The 21692-nt window shown below is 45.6% G+C and overlaps 1 protein-coding gene across 2 annotated transcripts in view; it reads right to left on the reverse strand.

Moving 5' to 3' along the window:
• TBC1D22A (TBC1 domain family member 22A) overlaps positions 1-20004 on the reverse strand; it is a 357816-nt gene extending 337812 nt beyond the window's left edge. Inside the window, exons 1-2 of one of the 2 annotated variants that reach the window (XM_076006907.1) lie at positions 19765-20004; positions 296-352 (exon numbers count right to left, since the gene is read on the reverse strand). In XM_076006907.1, coding sequence (XP_075863022.1) covers positions 296-352; positions 19765-19835 — 128 coding nt within the window. In that variant the 5' untranslated portion in view covers positions 19836-20004. Of the gene's footprint in view, positions 1-295; positions 353-19760 lie in introns of both variants that reach the window. The other variant, XM_012756888.3, reaches the window with a different exon arrangement.
• Between the last annotated feature and the right edge of the window lie 1688 nt (positions 20005-21692).

A 21692-nucleotide genomic window follows, 5' to 3' on the forward strand; every position in this document is an offset into this window, starting at 1 on the left:
CAGGGAGCCGCCATGAACAGACATGCTGCCCCTGGCTAAGGGGTGCCAGCCCCTGGCTCTCCTGGGTGGCTCTATGGAGCTATGGCCCCCATGTCCGCTGCCCCCACCGGAGATGAGCTATACAGGGCAAGCAGTGTCTCACACAAAGCAACTGTGTGATCGGTGTTTGCTGAATAAGAAACCACTTCCTCCCCTGGGAATGCCAGGGAGCTGGTGTGAAGCAGGAAGACAGTGGTCGCCACCACCCTCCTGAGATCAGGGCTAAGAAGCCAGGTGAGGCGAAGACTTCACTTACGCGCCATGTAACAGCGGATCAAAGGGTGGGTGCTGGGCTCCATACACGTGCTGGATGCTAGCAAGAAAGAAAAGGGGAACAAATGAGCTTTTCTTCAGCCTCCCAAGAGCCCTCACCAGTTCAGCCAACCAACAGGCCAATAACCCACCCAACTCAGAGAAGCAGCTCTGTCCCTGCTGCAGATCCCCTCTGGCCACTGCAGGCTCCTGGGGGACCAGGGGCGAGGGGATAAATGGCACCCACAAGCCCACAGCCCACACACAAGCAGGGCATTCAGGCCCTCGCTGAGAACGGGCCTCAGAGCAGGGGGCCCTGCCCCATAAGCACCCAGACTCCCCGGCACCCACCCCAGTGACCAGGGCTTCTGGGAGCACAGTGAAGTGACTGCAACCTCTGCTCATGGACTGCATTTCACAGACAGACTAAAATCTGATGATGAAACACCCATCTGTGAATTCTCACCTGGTATCATTATGTCCATCGATCAAACGCAGAATTACAAAAGAAGATTCATGTAATTTTTTTCAATTTAATGGTTTTATTATAAAAGTCGTGTTTATCCTAGTAAATTCGGAAAATAGTTGGAAACAGAATACCCCATGTAGTAGACACCATGGTCAGTTGAGCAACCTCTACCCAGAACCCCTTTCTCCTTGACTGGTCTCAGCTGGCCAGGCCACATGGCACAGCACAGGGCAGTGAGAAATAAATGGAGACTTGACTTTCTTAACAAAAGAAGGCAGGCTTAGCTAGCACCCCTTTGGCCATTAGCTTCTCCCTGTTCTTCTGGGCCTGAACACAGAGGTGACGCCTAAGTACCTTGGCCATCTTGCATGAGAGTTAAAGCCAGCCATAAAGGGTGCAGGACAGAAAGAAGGGAAAGAGCATGGGTCTGTGATGGCTCTGCGGAGCTGCCAGCAACCCTGGACAGCTCTCAGGTACATGAACTAAATCCCTGCTTGTTGAAGCCACTACTGTCAGACATCCTAACTGACTGTCACAGTGTGCTCGGGAGAGATAACCGCTGTTAACAATTTGAATCAGTACCTTAGTGGGGGCGGGGAGGGGAGGGTCCATATGTAAGATAAACACAGATAGAGGTGTTTAGATATAGACATAAATGTTTTCATTTTTAGACATGAATAAAGCCAGGCGTGGTGGCTCACGCCTGTAAGCCCAGCACTTTGGGAGGCTGAGGTGGGAGGATCACTTGAGCACAGGGGTTTAAGACCAACCTGAGCATCATAGCGAGACCTCATTTCTACAAAAAATAGGAAAACTAGCTGACCATGGTGATGTGTGCCTGCAGTCCCAACTACTCAGGAGGCTAAGGTAGGAGGGTCACTGAAGCCCAGGAGCTGGAGGCTACAGTGAGCTATGATTAGGCCACTGCGCCCCAGCCTGGGAAACAAAACGAGACCCTATCTCTAAAACAATAAATAAAAAATAAAAATAAAAAAAGAATGAAATTCTACCTTCTTTACTTAGTAACAGGTCATTACTATTTCCCCATATCATTACTTTGTTGCTCTTCAATTTACTTAAACAATTTGTTTACTTTATATGTATTGTTTGATACATAAAAAGAGTATGAGCAGCATATGTAAATTGAAAAGCATAATAATGAGTATACGCATCTCCCTATACATTTCTCTGTAACTCCTTGTAAATCTATAATTATTTCAAAAATTTTCAAAAACCATAAGAGTGGAATGAGCACCAGTTAACTCATCACTGGCCTGTGTCATCCCCTGGACAATATCACTTCTAATTTCACACTGTCTCACCATGTAGCCACAACATAATTTGTTTAACCAATGCTGATTTTGAGACATTTAGCTTATTTAAAATTGTCTATGATTACAAAAAAAGACAATAAACATCTTTGGAGACAAATATTTTCACACAACTATGATAACCTCTTCAGGATAAATTCCTAGAAATGAAATGTTTGGCCTATAAAGCATGCATTTTAAAAGGCTGTTGGTACCTACTGCCAAAGAGTAGCAGCTCATATTCCCACCAACAATGTATGAGAGATAACAAATCGTTGCTAATTTCATAGAAGAAAAGGGGTCTCAATGTTGGCGGTGTGCCTTCTTGTTCATTAGTGAAGCTGAACAGTATTTTTTAAATTTTGTTCATTTGCATCTCTTCTTTTTGCAAATTGCTCATACCCTTTGTCCATTTTCTAATGCTGTGTTCACGCTTTTCTTATCGATTTGTGAAAAGGGTTTTGTAAACAGAAGATTCCTTCTTAGTCATTCAGGCTGTATGTTCAGCAGAGTAACAACCCCCACCAAAGCTGTCCACGTCCTAATGCACAGACCCTGTGAATGTGTGACCTTACATGGCAAAAGGGGCTTGCAAATGTGATTAAATATGCAAACTTTGAGAAAGAAGATCATCCTGGGTTACCCACGTGGGCCCAAGCACTCAAAAGTGGAGAACTTTCTCTTCTATGATCAGAGGGAGATGTGATCATTACAGAAGGTCAGAGAGCTGCAACACTGCACACTTTGAAGTTTGAGAAAGGGACCAGGAGCCAAGGAATGCAGGCAGCCGCTAGAAGCTGGACAGAGCAAGCTAAGAGTTCTCCCCTGGAGCCTCCAGGAGAAACCGGCCCTGCCGACACCTTGATTTTAGCCCGTGAGACTTCTGAACTCCAGAACTCTGAGATAATTTGTCGTAAGCCAGCAAGTTTGTGGTAATTTTTTAGCGTGGAAAGAGAAAACTAATACAGGTGGCGAATCTGTTTTCCTGGTTATGGGAGGCTAATCACTCTTTTATCCTTTATATATGGTTCTACTTTGGGGACTATACCTGAAAAGACCCACCTCTTCTGAGCCTGCATCAATATTCAACTACAGGCTAGTTTCATACTTCTTTTTTTTTTTTTTTAATTTTATTTCGGCATATTATGGGGGTACAGATTTTAAGGCTTCAATAAATGCCCTTCCCCCCACAAGTCTGAGTTTCCAGCATGACCATCCCCCAGATGGTGCACATCTCACTCCTTATGTATATACATACCCGCCCCCCTCCCCCCTCCCACCTGCCCAATACCCTATTACTGTAGCACCTATGTGTCCACTTAGGTGCTACTCAGTTAATACCAGTTTGCTGGAGAAAATATCTGGTGCTTGTTTTTCCATTCTTGGGATACTTCACTTAGTAGTTTGGGTTCCAGCTCTAACCAGGAAAATATAAGATGTGCTATATCACACATTAGAGCTGTTTCTTAGAGCTGAATAGTACTCCATGGTATACATATACCACATTTTATTAATCCATTCTTGGATTGATGGGCACTTGGGTTGTTTCCACAGCCTTGCAATTATGAATTGTGCTGCTAGAAACATTCGAGTGCAGGTGTCTTTTTTGTAGAGTGTCACTGGATCTTTTGGGTAGATGCCCAGCAATGGGATTGCTGGATCAAATGGTAGAATCACTTGTATCGCTTTAAGGTATCTCCATATTGCTTTCCACAGAGGTTGAACTAGTTTGCAGTCCCACCAGCAGTGTAGGAGTGTTCCTCTCTCTCCGCATCCACGCCAGCATTTGTTATTTGGAGACTTTTTGATAAAGGCCATTCTCACTGGAATTAAGTGATATCTCATTGTAGTTTTGATTTGCATTTCCCTGATGATTAGAGATGATGAGCATTTTTTCATATGTTTGTTGGCCATTCTTCTGTCTTCTTTAGAAAAGTTTCTGTTCAAGTCCTTTGCCCACTTTTTAATAGGGTTATTTGATTTTTTCTTGCTGATTTTCGTGAGTTCTAAGTATATTAGTTTCATACTTCTGTAGTTTCATTTTTTTACCTTAAGTTTTTAATCCTTCTAGAATTTATTTCAGTACACAGTATTTAGGAGGAAACTTTAAAAAAAAAATAAACAATTGTTACAATGCCATTTATTAAATAATCTCTGCTTTTCCCCACTGATTTGAGTATATCATCTTAAACATTAAAATATTACATTGGGTCATTTTTCAATTTTCAATTCATTTCCTATTCAGTCTTCCATTCCTGTGCCTGAAGCACAGTATTTTAATGATATCAAATGCTTACTTTTATATCCAAAAATTTTCCAGCAAAATTTAACAAACATTTGTCACAGATACCAACTCTGTGACAGGGTACTGGGCAGGCAAAGACAAGCACAACACAGTCCGACCTATTAAGGTCCTTACAGGTTACTCATAAAAGCAAAAAATAAGCTGGCATTGAAAATATTCTGTGATATTTCCTACAATAGCATGCCATGGGAATATAGAAATACATTCTTAGAAGGAAGATTCCTTGAGAAAAAAATCACTTACCCCCACACCTAAGAAAAGCGGAGCAGGCAAAAAGTTTGCGGCAAAGAGAGCAGATGCGCCAGACCTGAGGGCTAAGGAGAGGGTGGGCAGTTGGGAAATCACAAGGGGCAGCAAGGGGCCTGTCACCGAAGGGAGCAGAAACATGCAGGCCTTCCCTCGTGCCCTGGACCCCAGGCCAGCGCCTCACTCCACAAGGGAAGACTGGAGACCCAGAGAAGACACGGGGATGCACAAGGGTTTAGCACCTTGAAGGCTTTGTTGATTTCTTCTTCCCAAGAAAAGAGGAGAATTATATGATTTCAGAAGAAAATCCTACAGTAAACATCCAAACTGAAATATCACATTTATCTCTGCATGGTGCTAGGACAAGTAGACATTCACGTGCAAAAGAATAAGGCTGCACTCTGCTTCTAACAATATACAAAAATTAACTCAGAATCAAAGACCTAAATATAAAAGAACTTAAACTATAAAAACTCTTAATTAACAGAAAGCAGAGAAGTAAATCTCTCTTATCTCAGATTAGGCTATAGCTTCTTAGATATAACACCAAAAGCAACAAAAACAACAAAAATAAATATTAGACATTAAAACTAAAAATTTTTGTATTTCAAAGGACAAAGGACAAAAAGTCAAAAGACACGTATAGAATAGAAAATATTCTCTGCAAATCATCTATGCGATAAAGAATTTGTATCTAGAACATATAAAGAGCTCTTAAAACTCAATAATAAAAAAGCAAACCAATTTTTAAAAAGACAAAGGATCTGAATAACCATTTCTCTAAAGACACACAAATGGGCAAGAAGTGCATACAAAGACAGATGCTCAATATCATCAGGGAAACCAAGTCACAATGAGATACCATTTCATATGCCCCGAATGGCTAAAATTAAAAAGACAGACAATAACAAATGTTGGCGAAAATGCAGGAAATTCAAACTATCATACATTGCCAGTGAGAATAAAAAATGGTGCAGCCGTTTTGGAAAACAGTCTAATAATTCCTCAAACAATTAAATACAGAGTTTCCATTTAACCCAGCAATTCCACTTCTAGTATATAACCAAGAGAAACGAAAGGCATCCACACAAAACCTTGTTCTGAAATGTTCATAGCATTATTCATAACATCCAAAAGGTGGAAACAACTCAAATGTCTATCACTTCATGAATGGATAAACAAAATATGCCATATTCATACAATGGAATATCTAGCTATAAAAAAGAAGTACTGATACAAGCTACAACATGGATGAACCCTGAAAACATTATGCTAAGTGTATGAAGCCAATCACACACAAAAAAATACTGTATGATTCCATTTACTTGAAATGTCTAGAATAGGACTTCTATAGAGACAGGAAGTAGATTAGTGGTTGCTTAGGGATGGGAGGAGGGAGGCTAGGGGTGATAACTAAAAGATACAAGGGTTTTTCCAAGATAATAAACATGTTCCAAAATTGATTGTGCTGATAGTTACACAACGCTTTGAATACACTAAAACCCACTGCATTATATCCTTTTTTTTTTTTTTTTTTTTTTTTTTGAGACAGAGTCTCACTTTGTTGCCCAGGCTAGAGTGAGTGCCATGGTGTCAGCCTCGCTCACAGCAACCTCAATCTCCTGGGCTCAAGCGATCCTCCTGCCTCAGCCTCCCGAGTAGCTGGGACTACAGGCATGCACCACCATGCCCGGCCAATTTTTGTATATATATTTTTAGTTGGTCAATTAATTTCTTTCTATTTTTGGTAGAGACGGGGTCTCGCTCAGGCTGGTTTCTCCTTACCTTGAGCAATCCGCCCGCCTCGGCCTCCCAAAGTGCTAGGATTACAGGCGTGAGCCACCGCGCCCGGCCTGCATTATATACTTTAAACGGGTGAATGCTGCTGTATGTGAATTTAAATGGGTGAATTATGTTGTGTCTGGAACTCAATAAAGATGCTGTAACTTTTTAAAAAGCAATACAGCTTTCACCTGGCTCTCTTGGGTTCTCTCTCTCTCTCTCTCAGAACCCAGCCACCGCTCTGTAAGGAAGCCTGGACCAGCCACGAGGAACACCCACACGTATGCATTCCAGCCAACAGCACCAGAGGAGGTCCCAGCTGACAGCCTGCATCACCCGCTAGACAAGGGAACGAGCCGCCTTACGATTTCAGACCCAGCCTTCAAATTTTCCTACCAATGCCCCGGACATTATAGAGCAGAGACGAGCTGTCCCCACTGTGCCCTAACTGATTTTCTGACCCAGAGAATCCATGAGCAGAATCAAATGCTTCCTACATGCGCCACCGCACCTCCCCCAAAAAGGTATACAGCCAGTTTAGATCAAGCACAACCTATGTGTCACGTCATCTTCCTAAAATTTCATGGAGGCCTCCCTGACGCTGGTAAAAGCTCCCAAGGTTTAAGAATCAAAACACGCAGGTTCGAGGCCCGGCTCCAACATTGACTAGCTGACAAAGCTTTAACCAAGGAATTGATCTGAGCTTTAGCTTTCTCATCCCGGAAATGGGAGTAAGAATGTGTACAGGATGTGATGGCCACTTAAGACAGCAGTTTGGGTGTTGTAAAGTGACCTACAAACAGCAGTCATCGATATTATCAATTTATCTTTATTTGAACACTTACATTCTTGCTATCATGTCCCAGTATATCCATATAGCTCAAACCAGGGGGCCCACAGCCCAACACTTCCATGTCATTTTCTCAAACGTGTCTGTAGCTTATCACGGCCCACAGGCAAATCCCTCCCAGGACAGTCGGAGATGCATTAATTCTTCACAGGCAAACCAAATGTGTTTATTGAGCAGAAAATATTTGAACAAAGTTCAGGCTCAGACTAAAGGAATCTCATTTTATCTTATCAAAATTGCACTTTTATTTAGTCTTGCACAGCTAAAAAGAAAAACAAACTTTGACTAAAGCTATTTTAAAAGAGTAAGTGGCAACTAACCCGCTACCTCATTTCAGATAATGAAATCTTTCTTTAAAAAAGTATATTAACCAATAAATTTCTTATAAATTATACTACTTTAAAGCACAGCAGTAATCCACTGTTTTAAAAAGAACCCTAGTGACTCCTTAAGAAAAGCAGATATACATGATATAATTCCACTTCTTGATATACAACCTAGAAAAATTCTTGCACAAGCATATAAGGAGATGGATTCAGCAATGTCTGCAATACTAAAAAAAAAAAAAAAAAATCAGATAAATCTAGATGCCCATTATTGATGGAATAATGCATAAACAAACTAGAATATGTGCACATACAATGAAATCCAACCGCAGCAGACATGAATGAACTAGAGCTACCAGAATCAATGTAGCTAAATTTCATTAAATGGAACATTGAAAAGTTGGATACACACAGTATGACATACTTTATAAACATTCTTAAATGTAAAATGATACTATGTATCATTTTTTGATACATACATGAGTGGTAAAAACTTCTACTGCATGCATGGGAATGAAAATACAAAGTTCAGAATGGAGACTATCGGGGGCCAGAGAAAGGAGCTGGGTCCAGGCGAAGGATCCAGCAGCCTCAACTGCACGTACGTGTGCAATGACTTCTCTCTCACGCTGGATGGAGACACCCGAGTGTCCCATGTACAATATGTGAGTCTAACCTTTCTGAATGTCTGAAACATTTACTAGCTTTTTACTAATTTTTTTTTTTTTTTTAGTATTAATGTTTTACTAGTTTTTTAAAGATGGCTCTGGCTCTGGGAAGGTGAGGTGTGTATGTACTACACAGACACAACTACTGAAGCACTGTCTCATTCTCCACAGGATCAAAACATGAAGGACCCCTAAGGGACACATTCCTGATAAACTCTAAGTCTCCCATTCTTTTTACATCATACAGAGAAATCTTTACAAAAGTAAGCTCTTTCCAAAAGTAAGAAACAAGCCAGAAGCCCAGGAATAAGGTGTGACTAGAGGCCAGTGTTGCTAGGCCACTGGGTTTTGACAAGAAGGCAGCTCTCTCCCGCAGATCTTGGAGAACAACTTTCTGGTTTGAATTTGGAGCCCCTACATCAAGGTGCTGCCTTTAAAACAAAACAGATGGTACCAGAACAGAACGGATCTGTTTTTATTTTCTTGATTAAAGGTTAAATACTAGTGGGTGAAAATAGCAATGAGGGAAATAGTGAAGAGTGAGAGAAAATAAAAGTGTGGAAAAGAAATAAATCCAGCTGCAGTGTTCTAAGCATCATAAAATAAATGCAAAATTATATTACCACATTTACGATTAAATGCTTCTCTCTATTTCAGATATATGATGTGAACAGGCAAATCATTTAGTCAACTTCAGTTTATGGCATATCAACCTCTCTTCTCCAAGCACAATCATTACTCAATGCCCCCTCTGGGTTCCATAGTGGTTTTCTGAAATATGAACTAAATTAGCAACTGAATTTATCATCAGGCTCATTCTAAAACATAGTGATGCTTCCCAGATTTATAAAATATATTCAGAAGTAAGTTAGTTTTCCAAGGAAATTAACTTTAGAGGGCTTTGGAGAAAAAATATATGAAAACCATTATTACAAGAGTAAACAATTCTACCATCTCCTCCACCCACAGCATAATCTGAAACTCATGTCTGCCCCAAGGGGTCAACTACAGAAAGACAAGGCCTAGCAGACCCAAACCAAAGAGGGTCTCCTGGGCCCACCACTGACAGCCACATAACTCTGCCTGGCAGTAAGTCTTACCCTGTCCTGCAAGGCTCCCACCAACTCAGTCTCACCAGTGGGCCATGAGCTCTTGCAACAGAGACTGGATTTTGTCTCTGTCACACTTCTCATGGCCCCCAGAGCACTGAGAACCCGGCAGGGACTTAGGCAATACTTCTGAATCACATGAAGAGCTGTTTCATGGACATCTGCTGAAATAGGTCTTGGAAATAGCATTTTTACGATAAATTTTTCCCTCGTATCAAAAGCACTGTGTGTTTATTACAGAAAATTTGGAAAATGTGAAATAAGGCCAGGGTCAGTGGATCGCCCCTGTAATGCAATGCTTTGGGAAGCAGAGGCAGGAGGATCGCTTGAGGCCAAGAGTTTGAGACCAGCCTGAGCAACATGGTGAGACTGCATCTCTACAAAAGACTTTTTGGAGAATTAGCCAGGTGTGGTGGCAAGTGCCTGTAATCCCAGGTAAGCTACTCAGAAGGCTGAGGAAGAAGGATCACTTTAGCCCAAGAGCTCATGGTTACAGTGAGCTATGACTACACCACAGCACTCCAGCCTGGGCAACAGACCAAGACCCTGTCTCTAAAAAAATAAAGGAAACAGAAGTATTTTGAAATGTCTAACATGGAAAAGTACAGTTATGTGTTGCGTAACAACATTGCAGTCAATGACAGACCATATACACAACAGTGGTCTCGTAAGATTATAAAGGAGCTGAAAAATTCTCACCGCCTGGGTCGGGCGCTGTGGCTCACGCCTGTAATCCTAGCTCTTGGGAGGCCGAGGCGGGCGGATTGCTCAAGGTCAGGAGTTCAAAAGCAGCCTGAGCAAGAGCGAGACCCCGTCTCTACTATAAATAGAAAGAAATTAATTGGCCAACTAATATATATATAAAAAATTAGCCGGGCATGGTGGCGCATGCCTGTAGTCCCAGCTACCCGGGAGGCTGAGGCAGAAGGATCACTCGAGCCCAGGAGTTTGAGGTTGCTGTGAGCTAGGCTGACGCCACGGCACTCACTCTAGCCTGGGCAACAAAGCGAGACTCTGTCTCAAAAAAAAAAAAAAAAAAAAAAAAAATTCTCACCGCCTAATGATGCCATAGCCATCGTAATATCATAGCGCAATGCATTAGTCCCGTGTTTGTGGTGATGCCAGTGTAAACAAACCTACTGGGCTGGCAGCCAATGAAAGTACAGCACATACAATTAGGTACAGTACATAATACTTGACAACGGCAATAAACTACTATGTTACTAGTTTATGTATTTACCATACTAAACTTTTTGTCGTTAGAGTGTACTCCTCCTACTTATTTTTTTAAAAAAAAGTTAACTATAAAACAGCCTCAGATAGGTCCTTCAGGAGGCATTCCACAAGAAGGCACTGTTATCACGGGAGATCACAGCTCCTTGCCTGTCACTGCCTCTGAAGACCTTCCAGTGGAACAAGATGTGCAGGTGGAAGACAGCAATACTGACGGTCCTGGCCCTGTGTAGGTCTAGGCTAGCGTGTATGGTTTTGTCTTACTAATAGTATTTAACAAAAACAGCTTTAAAAGGAAAAACTTTTTGGAAATAGAAAAAAAGCTTACAGAATAATGACATAAAGAAAATATTTTTGTACAACTGCATAACATGTCTGTGTTTTAGATTATTATTATAAAAGAGTCAAAAAGTTTTTAAAAATTAAAAAGTTTACAAAGTAAAAAAGTCATAGTAAGGTAAGGTTAGTTTATTATTGAAGAAAGAAAAAGAACTTTATGAATTTGGTGCAGCCCAGGTGTGTGGTGTTCGCAAAGTCTGCAGCAGGCACAGTGAGGTCCTGGGCCTTCACACTCACTCACTTTCCTGCCCAGCGAGCTCCACTCATCATACGTACCCCTTACAGCTGTACTATTTTTTTTTCTTTTATGCTATATTTTTACTGTGCCATTTCTATGTTTAGATACACAGACACTTAACGCTGCATCGCAGCTGCCTACAGCATTCAGCGCAGTCACGTGCTGCACAGGTGTGTAGCCCAGGAGCAACAGGCTCTGCCACACGGCCTTGGGGTGTCACAGGCTCCACCATCTGGGTTTGTGCAAGTGCACTCTATAATGTTCCCACAATGACGGAATCGCCTGACGCATTTCTCAGAACACGCCCCAACATTAGGCGATGCAGCCCTGTACAGACAGTCCCCACCCTAGCAGCCAGCCATCACCCAGCCCCGTCCCCTCTCTCCTTCCTGCTGCCTCTCCCTCACTCCCTCCCTGCCCGACTTCAGCTCCAGACTCACCACACCGAGCCCTTCTTCCTTTTCTCTCCTCGTCTCCCGCTGCCCACCGCAGATGCCAGCAGACCCTTCCATGCGCTCCCTGCCTCTGCACCCCCAGCCGAGCCCTCAGTCCTCCTTTCTTCACACTAGGGAAAGTCACACTCTCTCCTGCCCTCATCGCCCACCTCTAGGTAAAGGAGCCTCAAACGCATGCCTCCAGGAGGGACCACTGCCAACTCTCATCCACAAGCCCACCCCCACGTTAAGGGGCCCACCACATTCTCAGCCCCTTCCCATCCACTGCAAAGGGAGACCCCACAGCTGTTCTAACCAACCCGACCCACCGATCGCTATGTGCCCCTTCACGGCCCTCAGCACTGAGGGTGGAATTTCCATGTTAATCCCTAGAAAAGAAGAAACAGCTTTTCAGAGGGGAGAACAAAACATCTGGGCATACTCAAAACGAAAGTTCCCCATAGAACAGGGCCCCAGAAATGGGACGAGCCCAGGCTGCCCTGTTCCCTCTCGGCCTCCTGACACCTCTGCCTCTCCTCCCTAAAGGATGAAGAACAACTCCAAAAGAACTGCCTGGAGACCCAGAAGTCAAAGTGCCAACTCAAAGCACAAAAAAGCCAAGTCTCAGGCTGAGCTCAGCAGGGCTCCAAGGCCAGGCAGGCCCAGCCAGGCAGCAGCCTGAGTTCAAATATCAGGGCTGGGTTCTGGGGGACCTGCCGCCACCCAACCCATCCTTCAGAAGGATCAGATTGCTGGTCAGCGAGTGAGCCCTCTAATGGTTTCCGTGCTAAAGGCCACAGCGCACAGATGATACAGATATGCTAATGATAGACTCTGGACACTGACTCCTGAGGTTCCAACCCCAGTTCTGCCATTTATAAGCTGTGTGACTTTAAGCAAGTGACTCAGCTTCTAAGCTTCCTCTTCTGGAAAACAGGGACCATTCAGTACCTCCCCCACTCATAGCTGCTGTGAGGACTAAATGGGTGGTTGTGTGGAAAGTGCTGGCCCAAGGTAAGCACTCAATAAACCACTCAGTGTGAGGGTCACGCCAAGCCCCGCCCACTCAGCTCTGTGACTCCACCCCCGCACCTCCAGCACAGCACTGAACCCCTGCACTGGGAGTGTCCCCTTAAAGGACACTCTCCCTGAACTCCTCAGGAGAAAGAACTCACAAGGTCAGTCACGCTGTGCTCCCAGGGCCGAGCACAGTGACATTCCCCACCCCGTGACTCCCCACTGTGCCCATAAGTGTCTGCATGAAGCAGATCTCCAGGTGGCTGTGTTCTGTGAATGAAGGACCAGGCTGAGGAAGGCAGAAGACACTGAGCCTTCCAGAGAAGGAAAGGAGGGGGCAGATGTCACTCCTCCCCCCCCCCAGCCAGACAGAGGCAGTTTGGGGAAAAGAAAAACAAAAGATGAGTAGGCGCAGGATGTGTCCTCATCCCCATCATGATCTCCCAAGGTTCCTTAACAATACCTTGGGGAGAAGGGGGTACTTCCTCCTGCTCTCATTATTTAAAAAATAATTCACAATCATCATGGACTTATTTGTTTTAATCATTTTTGTCTTCACTTAAAATTAACCCAAAAGAGTCTAGACTTGCTGCACTAGGCAAATATGTAGGAGGAAAAAAAATAGGATTCACATTGTTTATTTTTCAAAATATTTCTGGACAAAATAAGAGACATTTAATAACATGAAAAGAGACCACTGGAAAAAAAAAAAAAAAAAAACAAGGAAAGGAACTACGCATACAGCGAAACGCGCCCACTCCCACTCCCAAGCGCTGGTCAGGGTCAGATCGTCTCCACTTGCAAACAGCAACAGGAGAGACCCAGCTCGCACGGACACACAGTCGCCGCCGCAATACAAGCTCCTGGGCTTCTCCCAACACCAAAAACAGGAGTGAGGGTTCTCACCAAATAAACAGCTGCTTCTAAAACACAAGGAGATAGATACAGATTTATAAAAACAAAAGAAAGCCAGCTGCTCAGAGGCAGCGGCTCAAGATTCCTGACAAGAGGGGCAGGGCCTCCCTTTAGTTCCTGGACCCGCGCAGAACACAGGAAGAACCCTCTGAGCTTATTTCCAGTCTCCTGGGACAAAATGTACTTTGCAGCAGTTACCCAGTGACCCCACGGCCACTGACTGAGGTCCTCCGGTCCACAGTCAAGGGCAGACGCTGCTGGGGAAGTGCCACTGGACAGCCCTAGGAACACTCCCCAACTCGTTAAGGCTGCTGTAACCAACTACCACAAGTCAGTGACGTAAATCACACAATTACATCTTGAAGTTCTGGAGGTCAGAAGTCCCGCCCAGGTCTCAAGGACTAAAGTCCAGGTGTCAGCAGCTGTGTTCCTTGCAGGAGGCTTGAGGGGAGAATCCGTTTCCTGCTCATTCCAGTTGTTGCTGACAGAATTTAGTTCCTCGTGTTGAAGGACCCAGGCCTGCTCCTGCCAGCTGTCAGCAGGCCATTCCCAGACGCTAAAGGCCGTGCCGCCTTCCTTAGCTCACGGTCCCATGCTCCATCTGCAAAGCCAGCACCCGCGGATGAAGTCCATCTCACGTCGAATCTCTCCAACCACTTTTAAGAGCTCATGTGGTTACACTGGACCTGCCAGATAATCCAGGACAATCCCCCCATTCCAAGGTCTGCTGATTAGCAACCTTAATCTCCCTTTGCCATGTAACACGGCACACTCACAGGTTCCAGGGATGAGGGCACAGACACCTTTGGGGGACCATTATTCTTCACACCCCCATTATTCTGCACACCCCCATCCTCTCAGGCCAGAGCCCTGGTGATCATCTCGATCCCCAACACCCAGCCCATCAGTGAATCCTGTGAGCTGCACCTGCCACCTGCACCCTGAACCTGCACCCTCCTCTCTAAGCCCACAGCCTCTGCTCTTGTTTTCACCTCCACCCATTGCCCTCCTCTCTCAGCCTCTCCTCTGGGACGACAAACAGTGTCACAGTATCACTCCACTCCTTGCTTAAAACCCTTCAATGCTCCTGGCTCTTAAGACCATGACCCAAATTTGCTCTGCAACCTTGGAAGCCCCCCCACGCCCCTCCCTCCGGTCACAGGACTGCCCTGCAGGGTTGCTCTGACACCCTACCCAGCACCTCTGCAACCAGCCTGGCTCCTGCTCCACAGCCAGGAAGATGTGGCCACTCTACCCACACAGGACTCTGCGACCCTGCCAGCATCCCCAGACTACTGCCTTCTGCACACTTGCACCTGCATCACAGGCATACACGTCTCCTACCTGGCACGGTCCTCTAACCTCTGAGGGCCACGTCCGCTTGCTCGGCACTCAGCACAGTACCTGGCTCAGGGAAGGGGCTCATAACTGTTTTCTGAATGCATTCATTATCCCCCATCAACTCCTCTCCTTCAACTGAGTCCGGATGGTAGCCTGTTGGGCCTACTGTCACATTTGCTCAGAGATGCCAGTGGCTCTGGCAGTATACGCTAAAAGCTGACAGACCCGAGACACTGAGAACCCTCCTCTGCTTGAGCTTTATCCAAAGAACCCACAGCCCTGCCATACTCAATTTAGGCCTTTCTTGCTGCCATCCCACTTTCAAATATCATACTTCACATACCCCAGCTGCCTGCATACCCTTCTGTCAGCAGAGCACACCCTGCCAGGCAGAGCTGAGCTAAAATAGCAAACATCAGATCTGCACTAAAAGGCTGTCTGTGTTCTCAAAAGCAGTGTGCTGTGATTTGGTCTTGGCATTTAAAGTTAAGTGTGGCCAGAATTCCAACTGCAACTGCAGAAAGCAAGCCCTTCACAAGCCAAGCACACCAATGGCCCAAGAAAGAACAGGCCCTGAAAGCCAGAGATGGAACCTTCCCTGATTCTTATCCCCTACCTACTGCTTCTCACCACCTCCATGACCTGGATGCCATCCTCACCTGGATGCTACAGCCACCCTCTACCTGGTCTCCCTGCTTCTGCCCTTCACCCCACCGATACCTCCAGTCTATCAAAGTAATCCTGTTAAACCTAAGGCAGACTATGCTACATCTCTGCTCAAAACCCTCCAAAGGCTTCCCATTCACTCAGAATAAAAGAGGCCAAAGGCAATGTCTCACTCCTATAATCTCAGCACTTTGGGAGGCTGAGACAGAAAGATCACCTGAGGCCAGGAGTTCAAGACCAGCCTGGGCAACATAGCAAGACCCTGCCTCTACAAAAAATAGACAAACTAGGCAGGTATGGTGGCACATGCCTGTAGTCCCAGCTACTCAGGAGGCTGAGGCAGGAGGATCCCTTGAGCCCAAGAGTTAGAGGCAGCAGTGAGCTGTGATAGAGTCACTGCCCTCCAGTCTGGGCAACAGAGTGAGACCCTGACTCAAAAAATAAATTTAAAAAAAAAGGGGGGGGAGGGAGTAACAGTCCACATCTTCACTGCAACCACAGGCCCTACTCCCTCCACCCTTGGGACCTGATGTGCTGGGACTCTCCCCTCCCTGGGCTATAGCCACACTGGCCCCTTGCTCTCTCCTCAGACACACCAGCCCCACGCCCAGGCCCAGGTCTGTGTACCTGCTTGCCCCTCTGCCTGGACTGCTTTTCTCCAGCTACCCAGGGGAGCTGTCCCTCACCTCCTGCCAATCTTTCCTCAAATGCCACCTTCTCAATGAGGGGCTCCCTTATCACTCAGTGAGGGCCACCTTATCACCAAGAAACCCTCCCCACCACACCTGTCCCTGAACTTATCCATCCCGCTTCCCTGCATTACATTTTTACAGCAATTGCCTTCCAACAGTTAACTCTCTACTTACCTTAGTTATACCCTGCTCTCCCACTCCATAGTATGGGTTCAATACATATTTGCTGGATGAATAAATTATCACACTCACAAAATTTGTCCTAGAGGCCTCTTCTTTTCTCATCAAAGAGAATCGGGCTGGGCCAAAGAAATCCCGCCCTGTTCACCATAGCCACTTAGGTGTAGCACAACCTGTTCATGTAACAAATACAGAAACCGAGGGCCCTCAGGGTGACATGACTTGGTTAATGTCACACAGATACTATTAGAAAGAGAAGGCTAAAACCTGGACAACCCAACTCCCAGTCTTAAGTCTTTCCACAGTACCACGCATCCTGGTGCATCCATAAAAGAAATTTCTAAGAAGGCATCAGCCAGACTTGCAACCTGAAAACCAAAAACCCTCTGTACACAGAACAGAGGGGTCCACTAGTAAGACCACCTCATCCAGTGTATAACCTCGACCAAATCATTTATTCTCTCCAGGCTAACTTGAAAGACAGTTTGGATCAACCACCACTTGTCGGTACGAGCAATGCAAAGATGAATAAGGCACATTCTCTAAACTGGCAGAGCTCGCTAGTGAAGAAAACAAGCACATATCAACAATACTGAGTTTGATGCATAAAAGGGTAATACTTTAGTTCAGACTGCATAAAAACAGACAAAGCTTTTCCAGGAGGTATGCTGGAGGTGAATTTTGAAAAGTAAAAAAAAAAAAAGAAAAAGAAAAAAAGAAGGTAAGCTAGGCCAAAGGGAGGAAAGGATCATTCCAGTAATAGGGGCATCACACAGCATGGTGTAACGAGGAACCTACAAGTCCAACAGCACTGCTGAGGGAGGAGTTCAAAGCAGGGACAGGTGGAAGACATAGCCAAATGCAGGAGCAGCAGTCAGGTTACACGGGGCCATATGCAGTATGCAAAAACACTACACTTCTCAGCATAGCATTTCAGGGGAAACAGCCAAGGTGCTTTAAACCAAGCCTAACTCAGTGAGTATGGCTGGAGGAAAAAGCATGTGCTCTGCAAATTACAAAACACTGGTAGACATAACACCTGTAGAGCACCAAGAACAGTGCTGGGGAAATACTGAGCGCTTAATGAATGTCAGCTATTATTCTTTGTCATAAGGAATTACTAAGGGTTGAGCTACCTAAAAGGTCCTTTAATAGTCTTGTATTTTGTGCTGGGTGTAGTCTTCCTCCTGAGTTTCCTTGGGTTGAGAACCACACTCAGAAAAGAGTAAAACAATCATGGGAAACAGTTGAAAGAGCTGGCAAAACCACAGCAACCTGGCTAGGACCTCTGCTAGCACCATGCTTATGTAGGGGAAGACTAAGTATGCAGCTAGTGATCATCATTACTGACGGAGAAAAGAGCATACCTTTGCAACTCCTCCTACAAGGAAGAGTTCCAGCCTGTCACCTGAAATAGCACTGCTAGAGGCAAGCACCACAGGATAGAGAGGAAACACAGAGGCCGTACAGGCCTCTCTGGTGGGCCCAACCTTTCCTTTCTTTTCCTGCCCTCTTCAGTGATGGCTTCTAATAATTCTCCAAGACTCCACTCCAACTTTCTAAGTGTAACATGGCAGCTGCTCTCAAAAGTGTCTAAGACACAGCACAGCGTCGAAGTCAAAGTCTCTCATTGGTAAATCAGGATTTCACAGAGGAAAATTGGGACTGCATTAGTTTCCTAATCTATCCTTGACTCTTCTAGTTGCTGGTGGCTGCTAGCAATCTCTGGCTTTCCTCAGCTTGTAAATGCATTGTCCCAATCTCTTCTTCTGTCTTCACAGGGCCATCTTCCTTGCGTCTGTCTCTCTGTGTCCAAATTTCCTTCTTATAAAGACAACAGTCATTGGATTAGATTAGAGCCCATTCTAAACCACAATGACCTCATCTTAACTTGATTACTTCTGCAAGGACCCTATCTTCAAATAAGGTCACATTCACAGGTTCTGAATGGACTTGAATTTTGGGGTGAAACACTATTCAACCTAGTGCAAGAACAAATTACCAAGAACCACAGTCATCAGTCCAAAAGTTTATTCACTGTTGTAACTCCACACAGCAGCTCTATTAATCTTACACTTCAGTTTATTTAAGAATTGATTAGAGTTTAGCCTGATGAAGAACCAAAACCGCAAGATCTAAAAGCAACACATAAAAGTTACACTGTCACGTGGCTCCTTTTGCCTGGACTCTACACTCTAGAGTATTTGTTCCTGTCATTAGTAGGACATCCTATCCTCCACCATTCCAGAATCTTCACCTCATCTTGGAACGTGACACTGGTTTTGATGAAACTTCTTATTGTTCTTAAATCAAGCACAATCAAGAGTAAAATATGGTCTTTGGCTACCTTTGATGACTCTCTTCATTCTCAAAGTCACTGTTAGCAGTTAGTAACTCACTCCTGCCAACTCCCAGATCTCTCTAAAAAGTAAACTTTCTGACTGGATGCAGTGAATTCCAAAGTTTATAATTTTAACCCTTAAGCAATAGTGTTTATTATGAAACACATGAGTACAAAGCATTTTACTGTGCTTATGAATGATTCTTAGAGTTATATTAATATCACTATTCTTATTTTTCAGTATCTTAAGACTTCAGCTTCAAGACATAACAAACTATGTTTTGAAATCTGGAAGTTTGCTTTTCTCCAATGTGTTTCACCAGTGGCTGATTTTATCCTAGGTGTTTTCTATGTAACGTCTCCTCATTCCCTAGGGCTCTGGCTGGGGCTCAGTGCCAAGCCTGTACAGCTTCCAGGGTACACCCAGGTCATTTCAGGTACTTAATTTTTAAAAAAAAAAAAAAACTTTTTTTAGTTTGCTTCCTGATGCTGACACGAGAGGAATTGGTTTTCAGGCCACAAAGTGGAAGCAAGGAAACTGACAGGGAACGTTTAACCTTCCACGCTCCAGGTAAAAGCAGCAGCCCCCAAGAGAGACAAGAATGCAAATCAAGTGAGTCAAAACCACCACACGCCCTGCAGAAACCGACCTCAGTCTGGCAGTCTGGCCCCGGCCAGTTTCCGGACTTCACCAAACTTCTCAGCATGACCCGTGTCAGTTCCTTTCAGTTTCCCCGGGGTCCCTAGGAGTGTCTCAGAAGAAAGCCAGCCAGCCTCCGGAAAAACTAGCCAGCAGCTCCTCCCGCTCTCCTACGTGCAGCCGCTGTCACCTCCCAGACCCCACGCTCGGACCCTCCAGACCCCCCAACACCCCTGACACCACCCAGCAGTCTCCTCAGCGCCCAAATTACCCTCCCAGACCCCGACTCCCCCAGCAGCCCAGCAGGCAGACGCAGTCACCTGACCCCTGACCCCTGACCCCAACCTGGCCCTCCCTGTCACACCCACCTGCCTGGGACCTTGCTGTTGCTGCGCTTCCAGAACTGCTTCCTGGCCCCGTCGCTGGCCATGGCCCCTCCTCATCCCTCAGACTCGCGGCACAGACACCCTGCGTGCGGCCGGCCTGCTCTCAGTCGCCCTTTCCTGTACCCCTAGCGGCCCCTCAGCGGTCCCGGGACTCCAGAGCGTACAACCTGGAGGCTCTTCCGCCTCCCTCCGGAAGTTGTGCCTCCGCACGCCCGGAAGTCCCGCCTCCGTGCCAGGCGGCGTGTGACGTACTGCGCCGGGCGCCGGACGGCATTAAAGGGCGACGCCGGGACCCGCGCGCGTCATTGGGCTTGATCTGCGGTCCGCCTTCGGTTTCTGGCCGCGGACTCCCGGGAAGCCGCTGGAGCCTCGAGCTCAGCAATTCCGAAACCGCGCCAGGCTCCGTCTGTGACTCTGGTTTCTTTTCTTGAGTGCTTTCTGGGAGCCGGCCCTAGAACAAAAGGAAGCCAGACGCCGTCCCGACCCACGGCCGGGCGGCCCGGAAGGGCGAAACATCCCCGGCCGAGGCTGCATCGCCGGCCCTGCGCGGGGTCGGAAGATGCCGGTGGACGGGTGTTCGCCGTGCAGTGAGGGGACGGGCGCGGCCGCAGAGTGGCGTGGAGCGCTCCCGAGGGAACAGGGGGCAGGGGGACTAGGCCAGGCTTCCAGGGAGAGCGGTCGAGCACGGCGGCACGCGGAAGTCGCCTGGGTTGCAGCCCCCAACGGCCGTCGCGCCCTTGCAACGTGGATTCCAAAGACTTTTGTATGAAAAATTAGCAATTTAGTAATAACTATATATTGAAAGTTAGTATTGTAGATATATTAGGTTCAATAAAATGTGTTGTTAAACTTATTCTTTTCAAATTTATTTTTATTGTACTGTAGCTGCCAGAAAACGTGAGATTACATAGGTGGATCACATTATATTTCTGTGGGTATTAGATCAAAGACAGAAGGATCAGAGACTATTCAGGTTGTGTCTTCAGTGTAATATAGGGAGCTCCTCGGCAGACCACTGCCAGTTCACTTTTAGAACAAAATGTGATTATACTTATTTTCTGATTAAGAGTTTTCTGTGCCTCTTCATTTACTAATGATAGGTAAGATTGACTTAGTACCTGCTATATACAAGGTATTATACAAAGGTATCTTACATGCATTATCAGAATTACATGCCAACCATACCTTCAGCACTCTACCCTCTTGTTACAGAGGGGAGTTAGTGGCTCTCTCAGCTCTCATAACATCAAGTGTTATACTCTGTCTCTAAGAGCACAGCCTTCCACTGCTTGTACACACCCTGCAACATTTAACTTACTGCATTTTGATTATATCTGTGTCCACACTTAGCTTGTAAGATACTACCAGGGGACATCTCTGTCTTATTCTAATCTCATTGTCAGTGACAGCCTCAGCACCTGACACAGTGAGCCTTCCATAAATGCTTCTTATGTGGATGACAACCACAGGAACTCTCCAGGGATCCCTTTTGTCACAGAATCTCCTCCATGGGGCACTCTCAATGGATTTTTGGTGATCCCTTCCAGACACGACCTCAGTGGATCCTCAGCACTCCTTTGCAGCATAGTTTCTGGAACTCTCCTGGGATCTTGTCCTTACACAGCCTCAGGGAGTCTCCAGAGAACTCCTGGTAAAACCTAGTGGATCCCTAAGGACTCTTCTGGGGTCCTCTCCTGGTAGAGCTCAGGAAGGTCCAGCTAAGCAAGGATTGCTAGGACCACTACAGAAACATAAAGATGAGGAGTGAGCATAAGTTTAAGATTGGTTTTGGACACAGACATGTCTACTTAGTTCAGCAGTGACTCAAGCAACCTGGCTGTGCCTGGCCCCCAGAAAGTATCTGTTGAACTGCTTTGGCTTGGAGGGCATTTTTGGCAGAGGGAAGGTGGTACA

The sequence above is a fragment of the Microcebus murinus genome, chromosome 10 (genome assembly GCF_040939455.1).
Source record: "Microcebus murinus isolate Inina chromosome 10, M.murinus_Inina_mat1.0, whole genome shotgun sequence".
NCBI classification, from domain to species: Eukaryota; Metazoa; Chordata; class Mammalia; order Primates; family Cheirogaleidae; genus Microcebus; species Microcebus murinus.